This window comes from Miniopterus schreibersii (assembly GCF_964146895.1).
Source record: "Miniopterus schreibersii genome assembly, chromosome: 4".
Classification (NCBI taxonomy): domain Eukaryota; kingdom Metazoa; phylum Chordata; class Mammalia; order Chiroptera; family Miniopteridae; genus Miniopterus; species Miniopterus schreibersii.
The window spans coordinates 101,802,386-101,818,496 of NC_138105.1; the positions used below are offsets into that span (position 1 = coordinate 101,802,386).

At 54.5% G+C, this 16,111-nt stretch overlaps 1 protein-coding gene across 21 annotated transcripts in view; it reads right to left on the reverse strand.

Moving 5' to 3' along the window:
* Nucleotides 1-1,666: 1,666 nt before the first annotated feature.
* The window catches only part of SUN1 (Sad1 and UNC84 domain containing 1), a 43,593-nt gene continuing 29,148 nt past the window's right edge, over nt 1,667-16,111 (reverse strand). For all 21 annotated transcript variants that reach the window (XM_081134270.1, XM_081134280.1, XM_081134273.1 and 18 more), the window contains 13 exons: nt 15,693-15,786; nt 15,056-15,114; nt 14,771-14,916; nt 13,865-14,104; nt 12,002-12,088; nt 10,936-10,979; nt 9,461-9,596; nt 7,466-7,720; nt 6,857-6,941; nt 4,838-4,953; nt 2,715-2,882; nt 2,310-2,402; nt 1,667-1,956 (listed from right to left, as the gene is read on the reverse strand). In XM_081134270.1, coding sequence (XP_080990396.1) covers nt 1,843-1,956; nt 2,310-2,402; nt 2,715-2,882; nt 4,838-4,953; nt 6,857-6,941; nt 7,466-7,720; nt 9,461-9,596; nt 10,936-10,979; nt 12,002-12,088; nt 13,865-14,104; nt 14,771-14,916; nt 15,056-15,114; nt 15,693-15,786 — 1,637 coding nt within the window. In that variant the 3' untranslated portion in view covers nt 1,667-1,842. The remainder of the gene's footprint in view (nt 1,957-2,309; nt 2,403-2,714; nt 2,883-4,837; nt 4,954-6,856; nt 6,942-7,465; nt 7,721-9,460; nt 9,597-10,935; nt 10,980-12,001; nt 12,089-13,864; nt 14,105-14,770; nt 14,917-15,055; nt 15,115-15,692; nt 15,787-16,111) is intronic.

The window sequence follows — 16,111 nt, forward strand, 5'->3', positions numbered from 1 at the left end:
TGTGCTCGCCAGCAAACCCGGAGGGGCTGGACGCGCCCCGCCCGCCGGTCGCCAGCAGGACCACAGGGTGCTCGGGGAGGTCACCCCTCCCCCATTTCCTCGTCGAGCGACCCGCCCTGCAAGCCAGCCCTTCGTGCAGGTGGGCGTCCCGACTGCACAGCGGGGCCCCGGGGAGCGCGGGGCGGGACGGGGCGGGCTCCCTCGAGTCCCGACACCGCAGGCAGAGGGCAGCGAACCCAGCCCCGGGGCAGACACAGCGACCCGACCGAGAGGCGCTGTTTATTAGTCACTTGAAGTATCACGTGCACTTTTAAAAATTAAATTCTTTATTTAAACATTTCAATAGCATCAGTTTGGTGGCAGCAGCAGCACTACCAGAGACATATTTGGAAAAGCATTTACAAAAATACACTGCACAAAGTCCTATCCTGCATCTTTAAAAATAAATTAATATTCAAAATAGTTCCACCCCAACTCCCAAATTCAGTTTTATATAGGAAATTCTGATTTATATACTTATCCTGTAATACAGGAAACATCTGCATACATTTTATCCAACTCAACTGCACAGGCTTTAGTTCCCACTCTAAGCTAATAAAAAGCCACCAGGCTCCTGAACTGGAGGACTGCTGTGCAATATACATAAAATGCCAGAGGACCTGTCAGCACCATCATTTTATCTTTTCCTGAAAATACAACAATTTATGGTACACCAAGAAACACTCTTAACCCAAATAAAAGTTAAATAATTTTAAGGTAAAACATCGGTAACACCGTAAGTGCCTCGTGGATATCTCACTTATAAAGTCTGCTCAGTTAAATAGACTCAGTGTTAAATGTTAATTATCACCAAAACACATCTCAGGAATCAAAAGAGAACGGCCGACACCCCTGCACCGGTACTGAGCGCTGCCGCAAGGAAGCTGTAAGACACAGGGTTTTATGAACTGGCCACGCCAGACAGTCTCCTTTGGTTCCACAGTGGAATAAAAACAGCCTCTGAATGATGTGGAGCATGTTAGTGTTTCCTTTTCAGCAAAATTCTAAAGAAAACCTGAAAACCCCCATGAGATCGGATCTCGTGGTTCCTATTCATACTGTGAAGTGAACCTCCAGGGGTACCCAAAGGGAGGAGCCCTGAGAACTGCGTTTCTGTGTGTTTACACCCAGAGGTCCCCTCCCCAATCAGACCCACTTCGGCCCACACCAGTGCAGCTCTGTGTTCCTGACGGGTGTCTGCACACCGAGCCCTGAATGAACATTTTTCTCAGCAGAGGAAACTGAGCAGAAAACCACACTTCGTCATCTCCCCACCTGGTGCTGGGTGGAGGACAAACCCGCCCTAAAGGGAAGGAGTTGAGGACTGAGATTTGGTGACACTGATTTTCCCTGAAAGAGCTGAGTGCTGGACTGAACACAGAATATACATCTGGCCCCCAGTGAACGGCTAAGTGCAGAAGCTGCAAGACATATCAAACCTGTTAACTTCATTTACTCTGTTCCTGATGTCGAGAAAACACAAATATAAAAAGCTTTATGTTAAAAACAAATCCCCAAAACAAAGTGTCTTTGTGAACCATACATTCAACGACTTCCCGAAACCACCTGCTAACGGAGCTCCCAAAACCCAAGCACTCCACACGCAATTTCCTATGGACACAACGGCAAGCGGGTGTCACAACATTTATTGCTCCAATTCCCGCGTCTGCTGCTGGCAGTCGGCAACATTTAACAGGTGACGTCATCCTGTCGTTCCCTACGCGCTCATCCGCGAGGGAAGGGGGGTCCGGTGTCTCAGGCTGCCCCAGTATATACACAATGTACAACAGCAGGGAGGAGTCCCTACTTGGCAGGCTCTCCGTGAACTCTGAACCGATAGAGACAGGTGTATTCAGGATGGCCCCAGTTAGAAAAAATCCGGAGTTCCACTATTTGAAAAGCTCTTTCAGGCCTTTTCTGAAATCAAAGGGGACAAAAAAAATTAACTTATTTCATATTAACACTCCTGAGCCCAACACTGTCCCAACGACGCTATTTGAAAGTTCCAATACAGCCCAAGGCACTTAATGCAGGACGCAGCACTCAGGTGAAGCCGAGAACTCACCAGGAGCCACAGACTTGGCTCAGGACAGGACACGTTCAGGGGAGCAAAACGTGTACTAAAAAGGCTCATTCAGGGAAAAGCAGGAGGCTCAGCTCCCCTTTCCCCAGAGCTGACCTTCACGCACTTCTGACAGTTTGCTAAAGCAGCAGGTCCAGTGACTCAGGGGCGAGGGAACTGGGGACCAGTGTGAGGTGCAGGTGCTCACCGGGACCGGGAACATCTGGAGTGACTCCCCGTCCTGGTCGAACACAAACTGTCCCAGCAGCTGCCCTTCTTCTTGATACTCATTTTCTAGTCCCTGAAACCAAAACCAGACCATCACTGAATCACGGACAACAACAGTGACTTAGCTGCTTCTCGTTAGTGCGGGTGGGGAAACCAGTCTCCGTCACGAAAGGGGCCTCTGGAAGGCCGTTATCGCGGGCCTTTTGTTCAGGGCTGTTCCCCCATCACTGAGACGAGGGCAGCAGCTGAAAGAACGTGGGCAAGCTGACCAGCAGCAGGGAGCTGACTGTCCCTCTGCGCGGCCCACGGCTGCCTGCAGTGCTTCAGAAGCAGCCCTGAGCTGGGAGAGCACCCTGTGGAGCCTCCAGGGCCCAAGCACACTCACGTAGACGGAGAAGTCTTTGGGGGCGCTGGTGATGTTGCCTGTGGGTGACAGCGTCTTTGGTATGTGCTCCAGAGTGAAGCTGGTCGGGTGGATCTCCATCGACAACCGCACCACCAGGTACCCCTGGGAGCCTCGGAATGCCCAGCAGTTACCTGGATATATGTCAGGCTGGAGAAAGGCAAAACACCAAGACTTAACAGTTGAACAAGTGCTTAACTATTCATAAAATAGAAGCAGTAAGAAAAAAGACTGATAATATTGAAATAAAAATAGAAGAATTTTTACATGGTAAAATAATCACCATGAGCAAGATCAAAACACTGGGGGAGGGGTCTGCCACTCAAATGCTGACGGGGACTGTCTCCAGTCCACAGGCAAGTCCTGCAGAGTTCAGAAGCCAGGCCTCGGACATAAGCACAGGTCAAACACAAGGAGGTGTGAGTGGTCCCCAACCACGTGAGGGGTCCACCTTGCACAGGAACGAGAAACCCAAGTTTACGTGGCCGGTGTCGCCGTGGCTCACCTAACAGGCCACCATCCCAAAGGCGGACAATACCTGTCACTGAGGCTGTGGGAAGCGCAGGCTCACAGGCGCTGGTCAAGGTGCAAACCGTGCAAGCTCAGGAAGCCCGACCCTGGCAACATCAACCCTCTGACCCACATTCCCACTCCCATCCCTGAGATACTGGCAAAGGCACTAAACATGGATGGTGGGACTTTCACGTGCCCCGGCACCAGCTGCCCCACGGTGCTGGCCACAATAGGTCTCCGTGCGCAAGTCGAGAGAGAGGGCAGGGTAGACTGAGACGAGGGAAACATACCATTCTCCGTCCTTTGTGCCCCTGGGTTCCAGTCGCCCCTCTGCCCGCCCTGTGAGAAGGGGCCTAGTCCTAAAGTGTTGACCCCGAGGACTATGCTCGCCAGTGGTGGGAGGCCCGCAGTCTCCCTGCAGCCCCTCGGGGGCTCTGTGCCAAGTGGATTTCTGGCAGGTTCCGCTGGTGTGGCTGCGTTCAGTGAGCTATAGCTGTGCCTTCTCCCAAGAGGTCTGGGTCTGAGCCCGGGGTGGCTGTGCTGCCCAGGCAGAGGGTGGGCGCGTACCCTCCACCTGGCACAACATTCCCTCCTGTGAGCATCCACCATCTGTCGCTCACCCATGACAGCCAGCAGTTCCCACCCTCCTTCCCGGTCAGGTGACTGGTTCTTTCTCGCTCTCACGTGTCTACCGTGTAGAGGACAGCTGCTTCCCGACCACCAGGTGACCGAGCTGGGCACCCAGGCCCACATAATGGGTGGCAAAGGGCAGCCCCGTGCGCCCAAGGCCTCGCAGAGCCCATGTCTGTGTACAGAGTGAGCGGGGGACCTGTGGACCATGGTGACAGACAAGTGCAAGGACGAAGAGAGGTCAGCAGTCCCGCACGTCAGACACCAGCCGGCACCGAGGACAGATTACTGTTGGGACAGCACCAGGGCCCAGCATTTTAAGTTTGTGGAGACTAACTCAGTGCTCGCCTCATCCATGAATTCTTTTAGGCTGAGCTTGTGGTCTGGTCTCTAAGTGCAAGGTCACTCTCACGCTAACATTTCACATAAAAAATCATCTGAATTTTCTTCCAAAAACACCATTAATGTAGAACAGCAGTTTAGTCCTGAGGTCAAATGAATGCATCTGACGATCTCAAGTCTCCACACTCCAGTCCTTCAAATTGGTAAGACGGGGCGAGTGAGGCACTGGGAGGGCAGCACCGCCCGAGCCAGCAGGTGCGTGGTTGCAGCCTGCAGGGCTCACCCCCCCCAAGTCACGAGCAGGCACAGCGACGCTCCAGTGGGCCCTGCAGCTGCAACAGCCACGCCTGCTCACACTCAGGACGGGACAGAGTTAGCCTCTCACTGTTACCAGTCAATCCTGGGGCAAGAGGGACCTGAGGGGTGACTGGTGATGGCACCACTGACTCCCAGGCGGTGCTGGTCCTGCACATGCCCACTGTGTGCAAGCTCACGGAGCTGTGCACCACAACTGCACGCTCTCCTACACGTACTTTACACTGTAACAAAAAGCTAGAAACTACATCACGGAGTCGGACACAACAGGCACCTGATGACGCCCGTCCCGAAGAGCTCCTCACCTGGATCACGACGCGGGGGGACTGGGAGAAGTACCACAGTGGGATGCCGAACAGGCTGATGAGCGCCGTCTTGGTCTCGTACGTTTCGGAGCAGCGCGTACTCAAGATGCTGCCACCTTAAAGCAAAGGTAAGTCCGTGTCAGCACCTGCGTCTTCACTCTGGAACCAGTGTTGTTACCACCTCGGGGGGGGGGGGTGCTCTGATGTTTAAACTTCTCAAGTTTGTCACTTGTACCAAGAAGCCTCTACTTTGGGATCAGCCCCAACCTGTTTCAATTTTCCTAAATGCAGTGTCAGGAGTGTGACTGCTCTCCGACACACAATCTGTACCTGCTGCCACCAGAAGGAAGGCCCTTAAACACTGGTTCCTCCCCCTGTCTGCACCTACTGGGGCAGCAACTCTGAGTAAACTTTTGTTCATGATTTTTTTTTTTAAATCTTCACCTGAGGATGTTTTTATTGACTTTTTAGAGAGGAAAGGGGAGAAGGGAAGAGAAACATTGATGTGAGAGAGAAACATGGATTGGTTGCCTTCCATATGCACCCCAACCCCAATCGGGGATCGAACTTGTAATCTAGGTATGTGCCCTGACCTGGAATCAAACCTGCGACCTTTCAGTACACAATGTTCCAACCAACTGAGCCACACCAGCCAGGGCTGTTCATGTTTCTAAATGAATAATGAGTTGGATCGGGCACCACTGTCCTCGCTGGCAAGGTTTAGAGGGCTGACTCAATAGGCCCCAGTGACCGGACACAAGACCACGGCCCACCGCTGGGCTGGGACGTGTCTGCCGCGGGTACAGGCCATCACACCTCTTACCCTCCTGGGAAAGGGCACCTGAGACTGCGGGCTCTAAAACCACTGCTACCCTGCAGGATGCTCCAGCCCTTCAATATCCTGCGTGTACGCAGAACCTCCTTTTCTCCAAGAAACACTAGCCCACCGGCCCTCCTCTGTCAAGCCTAAGTTTTAAAAATCCAGGAAACCGAGACTTTCTGTACACGTGCGGTGCAAAGCCTCCCCACTGGCTGGACGTCTTGCATCCTACACACACTTGCTGTTTCTTCACGAAAATGTCCCGTGTTAGATCCACGTGTCACAGAGAGGTCAGGTGACGGAAAGTACATATGTGGACCACGACACATCACTACACCACAATTCTCATCTTTCAGACATGCCCGGCCCTGGAATTTCTGGTCTGGGGCATACACACAGCTGCAGATAGAACCCACTTTCCTTATTTCCTTGGGGATCCCACCACCTCTCCATGGAGTTTGCTCCGCTTCCTCGATGCTACAATGACCCGTCCCTGCTGGACTGTGTGGTCCCGCAGGAGGCAGGTGCTGGAAGGACCTCCCCAATGCCGGGAGGAACCGCCCTGTCACTCCCATTACTGTGCAGGTCTCCACGTCTGTGCAGGTGCCCTGGCAGGTGCACCTGGGCGACCACCACAGAAAGCGGGGATCACAATAAAGAGCGTTGTTTTTCTGCTGGTGGTGCCTTCAATTTGTTATATAAAAAAAAAAGTGCCCTGAGCACTGTGGTTCAATCCCCGGTCAGAGCGGGAACGGGAGGTGATCAACAGATGTTTCTCTCTGTCGCTCTCCCCCTTTCTAAAAGAGCCACTAAAAACACACTCGGCTGAGGGTAAAACACAGAAACGCGCCACCTGGGACATGCAGTGAACTGAGACAGGCCTGTGCTTAGACACACACAAGACCAGAAGCCACCAGCACCCTGGTCAACTCTGACATAGAGCGACCCCAAAAGACACTGAAATGCCCCAATCTGGGACGTTGCTGACGGGCTTACCCACAGCTGCTGTGCGCACATCAGCACAGCCCCAGCCCTCCCAGGGGAGACCCTCCAAGATGATGGGGTGGGTGAGGCCGGCTGTGCTCTCAGGTTTCTGAAAGCTCCGAGTGCTGGCTGCTGGGTGGGGTGGGGCGCAGCTACTAAGGCTGCACTGGGCCAACAGGTGACCATCTGCTCAGGAATCAGAGGAACTGACTGACCGCCAGACTCCAAGGCGAAGTCCACCATGCCGGTCTTGTCCTGGGAGTACAGCTTCAGCGCGTTGTTCACGATGACGTGTGCTTGCTAAATGGGAGCAGGCGCAGGAGGGGACGCCGACCCAGGGAGGAGAGAGAAGGCTGTTAACACAGGTGTGGGCGCCAAACGTTTCAGGGAGAAGGCTGTCAGTTGGCCCTATTTTGGGGATAACAGGCACGGGGGATGTTTTGGCAAATCCAAACTTCAGTCTGCACCACAGTGGGGCCCCGGACAGACATGGGAGGGCACTGGAGCCTGTTCACGGGGCGCACACCGCCTCCCAGCCCCTCAGCCAGAGGCCCTCTGGTGCATGAAGTGGTGACAAAGCAGGTTCCGAGCGGGGAATGTGACCTGGCACCGTGTGTGTGGCCACCAGGCAGATGGCACTTTGGGGCAAGAAGGTTAATAAAACATAAAGCACCCCCAAGAAGCAGCTATGACGGGGCCCGACCGCCTCTCTGCACCCTGCCCTGTACTGAGCACCCTCGAGGTCACCGCCATATCTCCGCTGCTGAGGAACGTGGCCACCCTCTCGCCACGACAGGTTTAACCTCTCCTTGATATCCACCTACCGCTTCTGTGATCCCAGAAACCCCCTCTGTGTTCACTGCGGACATGACAACGTCCGACGTCGGCATCTGTTTGGTCACAGAAACGTGGTAGGAGATGTTCTTCAGTATCCGCAGCTCCAACTCTCGCAGCAGAACCTGCAGCTCGTCCTTGCCGACAAACTGAGAGGACAGCCTCTGGATCAGCCAGTCGAGAGACCCACCTTGCTGTTCGTCAGAGAACAGGAGTCGGACGGTCTCTCTGACTTGGGCATCGACCTAGTAAAGTCATGAGAAAACAAAGCAGAAATCATTTTGGCTCCGTACTCCCGTCTCCTTGGGTACCCAGGCAGTATCCCCAGCTCAATGCCCATCATGTAAACGACATGATTTCCCCTTCATGTTAAACTTAAGAACCCCCCGAGAAACGCTGGAGTAGGCTAGAGAGCGCAGGAGGAGGAGAGGGCATGGCCCAAGTGGAACGTGTGCCTGCAGGCCGAGGGAGGGGGCGCTGTGTCCAGGTGCCAGCCTCGCCCACCCCGGCATCTAGGAGGCCCACGGGGGAGGTGCAGAGACGAGGTGCAGAGATGAGGGACACTTTAAGCGTAACCGTGTATCCAGAAATACCCACACGCGTTATTTCCACACACACTTCTGTACTGAACGGCACTGGGCAGAGGCGGGGGAGCAGCCGGCATCCTGGGACTGTGTGCAGCACTCACGCACCCAGGCGGGGCTGAGACAGTCCGCAGCATGGACTGCCCTGACTGGCCACGGAAATGCTGGCACCCAGCCCCGCAGGCCCTGCCTGCTAACGCCATAACGTAACACTCGGAGGCTGCTGGCACCACGGCCTCCTCTCCGGGGGGCGTCACACACAGCGTGGTAGCTCGTTTCAGTCTGTGTCTTTGCAACTGGTTAACAACTTAAGACTGTCTGCCAAAGGCTGGAGGCATTCACAATCCCACCAGCCGCAGGAACTCGTCACCTCTCCCCCCACGAGCCTGAAGAACAGTCACTCGGCCCTGGCCAGTGGCTCAGGGGTTCGAGTGTCGGATGGCGCATCCAAGGGTCTCGGGTTCTATTCCTGGTTAAGGGCACGCACCTGGGCTGCTGGTTTGGTTCTCTGCCCCGGTCTGGGCGTGTGCGGGAGGCAACCCACCGATGTCTCTCATCTGTGCCCTCCTCTTCCCACCAACTCTCTAAAAAAATCAGTGGGAAAAAAACCCCTCAGGTGAGCATTAACAAAACAAGACCAGTCATTCATCTCATTCTTTTTTTTTCAACCCGCACCTGAGGGTGTTTTTTCCATGCTTTTCAGAGAGAGGTGAAGGGAGAGAGAGAAACACTGATGTGAGAGAGACACGTAGATGGGCTGCCTCCTGCACACACCCAGACCAGGCCGGGGATCGAGCCTGCAAAAGAGGTTTGTGCCCTTGGCTGGAACTGAACCCAGGACCCTTCAGTCCGCAGGCTGACGCTCTAACCACTGAGCCAAACAGGCCAAGGCCAGTCATTCATCTGAATTTTCAACCTGTGACTGAGACGAAGCTCCAGGCTCCCATGCCTGGCCCACGCTGCCACTGTGTCCCACTAACTCAGGCTTCCCGCACAGCAGGGACGTGCCTGTCCCCCACCTACTGACTGACTTATGGTGACTTCTGCATGCAGATGTTCGTGTTCCCACTTGCTGCAGCTCTAAGCGTCTCGGTCCCTCTTCTGCACAAGGACGTGGGCCTGAAGGCAGGCCAGGGACGCAGGGCATGAGACGAAGCTGCAGGCGCAATGAACGCCAGCGCGGGGCTGTGCGCACAGCCAGCGGGGGAGGGTCACGCAGTGTTAACGTGGCACGTTACCGGACGGGAAATTCAAGAGAGGACGCTTTAATTATTTTAAAATTTTAAAATCTTCAAATACAGTAAAATGAAGTTTTAAAAAGAAAATTAATAAACATTAAATAATTCGCGTGTTCTTTTACTTTTTATGATCACACAACATGTAAAATCGGAGGAAACTTACTTTTTCGTGTATTGTGTGGACCTTCTCACAGCCGTTCTTCAGAGGCTGCCAAGCTGACAATTCTGATTTCAGGTGGCCCAGCTCGCGCTCCAGCTGTGTCACCATGGACAGCAGGTGCTGCTCTTGCTCTGCCCCGCTGGCAGTGGGGTGGAGTGGGGGGGAGAACAGGTTCAGTGAACTCTGGTAGAAGCTGTGCGGCCCAAGACCCAGTGTGCGACTGTCAACCTGTCCCACACGCACAGGAAGGTCCCCACATTCAAGTCCGAGTCCCCGAGGTTCACCCACGCCCGTGAGGAGGCACCTACCTGCCTAATGTGTGCTAACAGGGCCGGGAAAGCTCTCTCAAAGCTGTTCAATATTTACTCTCTCTCCTCATAATTATTAAAAAGACTTCAAAGGTGAGATCGTATTTATCAGTAACCATCACAAAGCTGAGTATGAACTTTTCACGCTAATGGATGGGATTAGTGAACTAAAAATGTATGGTTTCAGCGTCAGGTTTAATAACATTTTTTTGTGTAGGAATTGCATAATATAAAATACTGCAATATTATATTAGTATTTGGTTATGAGTAGGTATAGTAGCTGAGACGCCAACAATTCATACTCTAAAGAGCACACTCCCAGGTCAACACTTGAGGGTCTGCATATCAGCACATCGAACACATTTCTATTGAACAGGCTGTGATTCATCCACTGTCCTTCCAGGGGCCACATGGCCAAACCCCGACAGCAGGCCCACAGCACACACAGCAGCCCGGAGAGCACAGGGAGACTCAAGCTCCTCGCTGGGTCCCTGGTGGAGCCTCAGGAATCGTTGAGCAACGAAGGGTGAAGGTGTCATATTTAGACAAATGGGGGGTAGGGCGTAGGGGGCAGGCATGACTTGTGTGGATGAATTAAGGTGTGAAGAGACAGGCTGCGCTCAGTCGAGGGAAGGGGAAGTCCACAGTGTCAGTGACTTAGGGGAAGGGTGGCCACAGAGGGACGCACCAGGTGCAGTGAGGAGCCAAATCTCACACCCCAGGAAGCTGCTGAGGGACTGGACTGTTCAGATGGCAAAGAACTGGCTCAGAAGAGGCCAGGAGCCCTGCTCAGAATAGGACAGGCTGCAGCCTTGCTGCAAATGGCCCATTTCACAAGGCAGAGGTCTTGCCCACACGACAAGGCTGAGCTTCGATGCCCATGGTGCCAGCTGAGCGACAGGCACAGAGTCCCCCCAACCGTGACATAAGCCCCACTTATCTGCACACTGAGGGCAGCCCTCCAAGCACCCCAGGTCAAAGGAAGGGGTGCCACTGCCCTTGGGAGTGCTGTGAGCAGAGAAATGGATGGTCACAAGCCCCTCAGACCCCTCTGTACTCAGGCGGCTCCAGAGGGCTGCCCAGGAAGACACACAGCTGTGAGTCCCCTACAGAGGCCTGTCACCCCCAGCGCGGCTGCCCCACCCCAGGACGAATACTGAATTCTCCTACCTCTCTGTCCTCAGCTTGGTCTGTTCTAATTCCTTCTGGATGGCCTAAAAAGTACGAGAAACACTCTGTTTGCACCACCACGTGGTAATGTCTCAAAAAACCACGCACTCGATTAGCTCTATGCACACACTGGACGTGTAAACTGGCGCCTGTCGGGTTTCTCCTCCACAACCCGGAGTCCAGGCCTGCAGGCGGGCAGGTGAGCGGCTGCCTCCTCAAACTCGGAGAGGAGCGCCGGCCACCAGGGACAGCTCGATGCACCTTCCACATGCGCAGCTCGGGACCAGCACCAGGGCCCCGGCAGTCGCTCCCGTGGCGAGCACAGGACATGGGAACACAAACTCCCCACTAAGAGCTGACAGCAGGGTCTGCTCCCAGCACAGGCCGCCACACTGCACCAGGTGGACAGGCCACACCTGAGCACAGGTCTCTTCCCGCAGACTCAGGGCCGGCCAAGCGCAAAGGAGGCCAAGTGAGGCCCCTCCCCTCGGCACCACAAAAACACCTCACCAGGTACCGAGCTGAACTCGCCCAGCTGTGACACGGTTGGTAACACAGCACCATCCGAGGTCCCCAAAGGGCTGTGCCCCGCCCAACGCTGAGGTCAGCCAGCAGACAGGCCCCCTGCTGTGCCTGCTCTGTGCCCAGTGCAACACCCTGGCCTCTGGCCTCTATCGACTTCAGGTTTCCCCACCAGAAAACTGGCAGCTTCTGTCAAAGATCAGGTCCCTCCTCTCTGGAGGAGGCTGACAAGCAGGAGGCAGACTCGGGATCTGGCCCCTGGCTTTCCCAGCCGTGCCCTGTGGCCTGGCCGACACCCGGGTGCAGGCCTCCCCCTCGAAAGACACCTTGGAACCAGTGGGCTGGACACACTCATGAAGCATCAAAGCAGTAAAATGGAGCCACTCAGGGAAAACTTGGGAACAGGCAGGATAGTCTCAGTTTTACAAAGGACAGTAGCCAACACGTGAAAGGGGCACCTGAACAGCTGGGGAGTGAGGACACTGACCCCATGGCTTTTACTTAGGGAAGCATGCTGCGGGGCCACAGCTACAAGAAGGACTACCTCGGCTTTCTCTGCCAGTCGTCCCAGGAGGTCTTCCAGGCTGGAGATGCGCAACTCGTGTCCTTGGGGGAAGGTCACAGAGTCGGTCTTGAAAGGAAAGTGAGCAAACGGCAGAGAAAGGTAAGCAGCAAATAAACAAAAACCTGGCAAGTTATTTCTACACAAAATATCCAAAACTTAGAGAGCGTTCGGTCAGCCTGGCATAGCACCCTGGGAGGGTCACCCGCCCCCCACCCCCAGCAGTGCTCACCTTCACCTCCAGCTTTAGAGACCTGAGACCGGTGCAGAAACGCACAGGGAGCTTTTGTGGCTACTGCGGATCTTAACTAAGAGGCCCTGTCGTCACCAGAACACGCTTGGAGAAAGCAAATCAACCACAACGTGTCCAGTAGCTATTCCTGAAGCGCCCGCTGCACTTGGTGACTTGAGGTTGAAATAATCGGGAAACACTTTTATTCCTCCCCAGTCCCTTACACGCCCATGAAAAGTGGCAGGTGGACATTTATTAGGAACAGAGCCCTGGTAACACCCTTCAGAGCAGACGGTCTCAGGCGACTAAAGTAACTAAGCACTGAGTGGCTGGGCCCGGCCTCTCCTGTGGGCAGAGAAGGGAGTGACAGGCGCGTGACCTGAGGGAAGAGCCAAGCTTTCAGCACAAGGTAACTGCTGAAAAAGAGTAAGTTTGCTCAACATCTTCCCACCAGCTTCTTCAACAATTCTTAGAAGCCGAAGCTACAGCAAGATGGTCAGACACACTCCCTGGAGGGTCTAGGCAACCACTGCCAAGCCCACCATCAAAGGACAGCGGCCCAGGGCCAGCAGCAGGCAGAGAACAGAGCTGCTCCTCGCAAAGACTACAACCCAGGCCAGGAGACAGACCAAGAAAGCAACCTCCCTTCTTGTATGAGGAGTTTCACTTAACGTACACCCCGCCTCACTGCGAAACATAACCACAATGACTTACAAAAATTCACATAACAGTGAGATTAAAAACAAGATAAACCAGAGCACAGGGATGCAGGGCAGCTGGAAAGACAAGCCCAGGGAGCGGGAATGGAGAAAGGTGTTCCTAAATCAGCTGTCAGCTTCCTGGCACCCAGAGTCTGCCCAACTGGACGGCCCGGGAGAACTTGGTGCCACGGTGAACCGGTCCTATGTCTGAGCCACCAGCCACGTGCACCACTGTGCACTTGAAATGTGGCTACTGCAACAGAGAAACTACATTAATTTAGTGTTAATGTAAATGTACAGAGCTCTGTGCACCTGGCGGCACATGCTGGAAAATGTACCCATGTAAGAAGGATACGTGCCAGGAGCCCAGGGAAGAGACAGCAGATCGCCAACTGCCAGGTAATTAGATAAGTCATGTGGCCGCCTCAGAAGAAAGTTGGACTCTGCCTGCCTCAGGATCCCCATGACCACACTGTGCCAGGCAAACATCGGAAGGCAGTGTAACCGCAGCAGGCACATCTGTACTCAGCTAACCAAACTTAGAACCTGTCTTAACATGAGTTTACAGAACACTCCATAAACTGACTCTTTTTCTAAATGCCACTTGTTTTCTTTAAAAGAGAATGCACGTAAACTGCCGTAAAGGCTGCCAGCCTGGGCCCCCGTGGGATCCTGAGCCCGCAGGGACTTGATGTGCTGCGGAGCAGCAGCTGTTTCGCATGGACCACGAGCCTCTGCACGGGTGCCTAGTTTACTTGGTATCCCAGAGGAAAGAACTGATGGCCCACTCTCCTCAAAACTGGTGCATTTTCTCAGGTTCTGACACAGAAAACACAACCACACCCCACGGCTGTGCCTCTCACGTCCTGGGTTCCCAGAGGAAACAAGACGGGAAGGGCCCCCCAGCCTCACCTTGGAGCCCAGCAGCCCACCGGCTTCCAAGTCCTTTAGATGCTGCCCCACCAGGCTCTTCACCAAAGACGACATCCCTGCACCCCCGCCGTCCATCTGGTCCACCCGCACCTGCAGCTTCTGAAGCGAAGCTGTCAGTTCTCTCAGCTTCTCGTCACGGCTCTGACACTGTCCAGACAGGGAGGTCACCTGCCTTTCTACCTCATTCATCCAGCGCCAGGGAGACGCCTCAGCGGCACCCTGAAACAGAAGAAGGCATTCCCACAGCAACGCAAGTGAGATGTTACACCAGCAGCAAGTAACCCTTAGTGCACGCTAAGTCAACGCTACAAAACAGAGCCCTGCACGGGTCGGTCGGTCGGGCACTGCCCTGGGCTCGAGGGGTTGCCGGTTCAATTCCCAATCAGGGCACATGCCAGGGTTGCAGGCTCCATTCCCAGGGGGTGTGTGCAGGAGGCAGCAAGTTGCTCTCACATCAATGTTTCTCTCTCACCCCCGCCCCCCCTTCCTCTCTCTCTACAAATCAATAAAAAAATCTTTAACAAAAAAATACAACACAGAACATTACTGCAAAACATCAACTATAATGCACACGAACACATGAGAGGAAAATGCGAGCACGTCCGTCATCTGTGAGTTTCCTACGTGGCAGGCTAGGCTGGTTTCCACTTCCTTCTCTACACTTTCTATACTTTCAAAGTAACGAACACTGTTATTCTTCAGATTAACTGAATTACGAGGTTATGTTACAGATGCGTTATCTGAACTATTCCAGAGCATTTAAGGAGCTTGAATTTAAAGTATTTTCTAAACCAGGCGCCCGGCTGAGCGGCCTGCTCGCAGTCGTACGAAAGCATCCTCTCAAAGCAGACCTGCAGGGCCAGGTGAGAGCCTTCAGCTGGTTACCTCGGGAGGCCGGCTCAGGTGGGAAGTATCCGGCGTGAACATGTCCTTGGGATCATCGGCCCTCTGTGTTCTGAGTGTGTGCGTCCAGTTGAACACGGGCAGGAGGGAGAGGAAACCGCCCTGGCCCCGCAAGGAAAGGCCTGCGCCTGGAGGAGAGGAAACCACCACGGCTGCTGCGCAGCACGTGCACCGCCTCCCGCGAGGTGCACAGAGGCACGCGACCCTCACTCGTTTACATGCGTGTGCGTATTAACCACGAAGGCCACAAAGCCAAACCCGACTTACCTAGCAGAAGCAACAGTGGAATGAGCAAGATCAACAACCTGCAGATGCTTCGAAGGCCCCTAAGGACAAGAGGAAAGGTTTACGTGGAGGCGGCGCGGGGCAGGCTCCCTCCCCAGACGATCCCTACAGAGCGGCCCACTGTAGGCGGGAGTGCAGGGTCAGAAATGCAGCCACACTTCCGCCTGCAAGGTGTGTGCACCCACAGGAGAGCCGTGCCTCCCGGCCCACGGCCCACGTCAACAAGCAGACACAGGCTATGCCCGGGGCTATGGGAAGGGCACCGGAGAACCTTGGTCATCTGCCCACTGAGGTGACCTGGTGCCGTGGGAACTGCCCCGAGCAGTCAAAGGGCCTGGCCCAGGGCTGACACCCCCTCCTCACTGTGGGGCCTGGGCCTTGCCCCCTGACCCCTGCACCCTGCCCGTTTTCCTCAGGAATGGCACCGGCCTTTCCCTTCTCACAGGGGTGGTTTGAAGAATTAAATAAGAACACGGGAGCATTGGTATTAACATACCAAACGACAAAAACTGTAAATATAAGCTAAATCACTATGAAAGAATAAACCAAATGACAGCCTGCAATTAGCCCAGAATCAGTTCCTTAAGACTCGAGGCTGACGTGACGTCAGTTTCCTTACCTTGTAAGAAGAAACACATTCAGCCAAGAAACCAAAGTAACGAACTGGTACCATCCACTCCCCAGCCACCAGAATATCCCGGCGGCGGCCTTCCCTGGAAGAGAGAACAGCAGGTGGTCTCGGGGACTGTTCCCAGGAAAGCAGGCTCCCGAAGGAGCTGTTCCAGCGGAGGCGGCGCTGGAAGCACAGGAGGCTGACTAACGGACACTGGCGAGGGGGTGAGGCTGTGGTGAGGGAGGCGGTGTGTTAGGAGATGCTGGTCAGCACGGCGGGCGCATCCGCACGCTCCACACGGACAGAGACAAGCTGCAAAGCCACGCGGAAGGCTCGTCAGCACACCAGACAAGATTCGGGACAGGACACACCAGGGCATGCGTCTCCGTTACAGTCCAACCAGGCAGCTGGACTCTCACAAACCC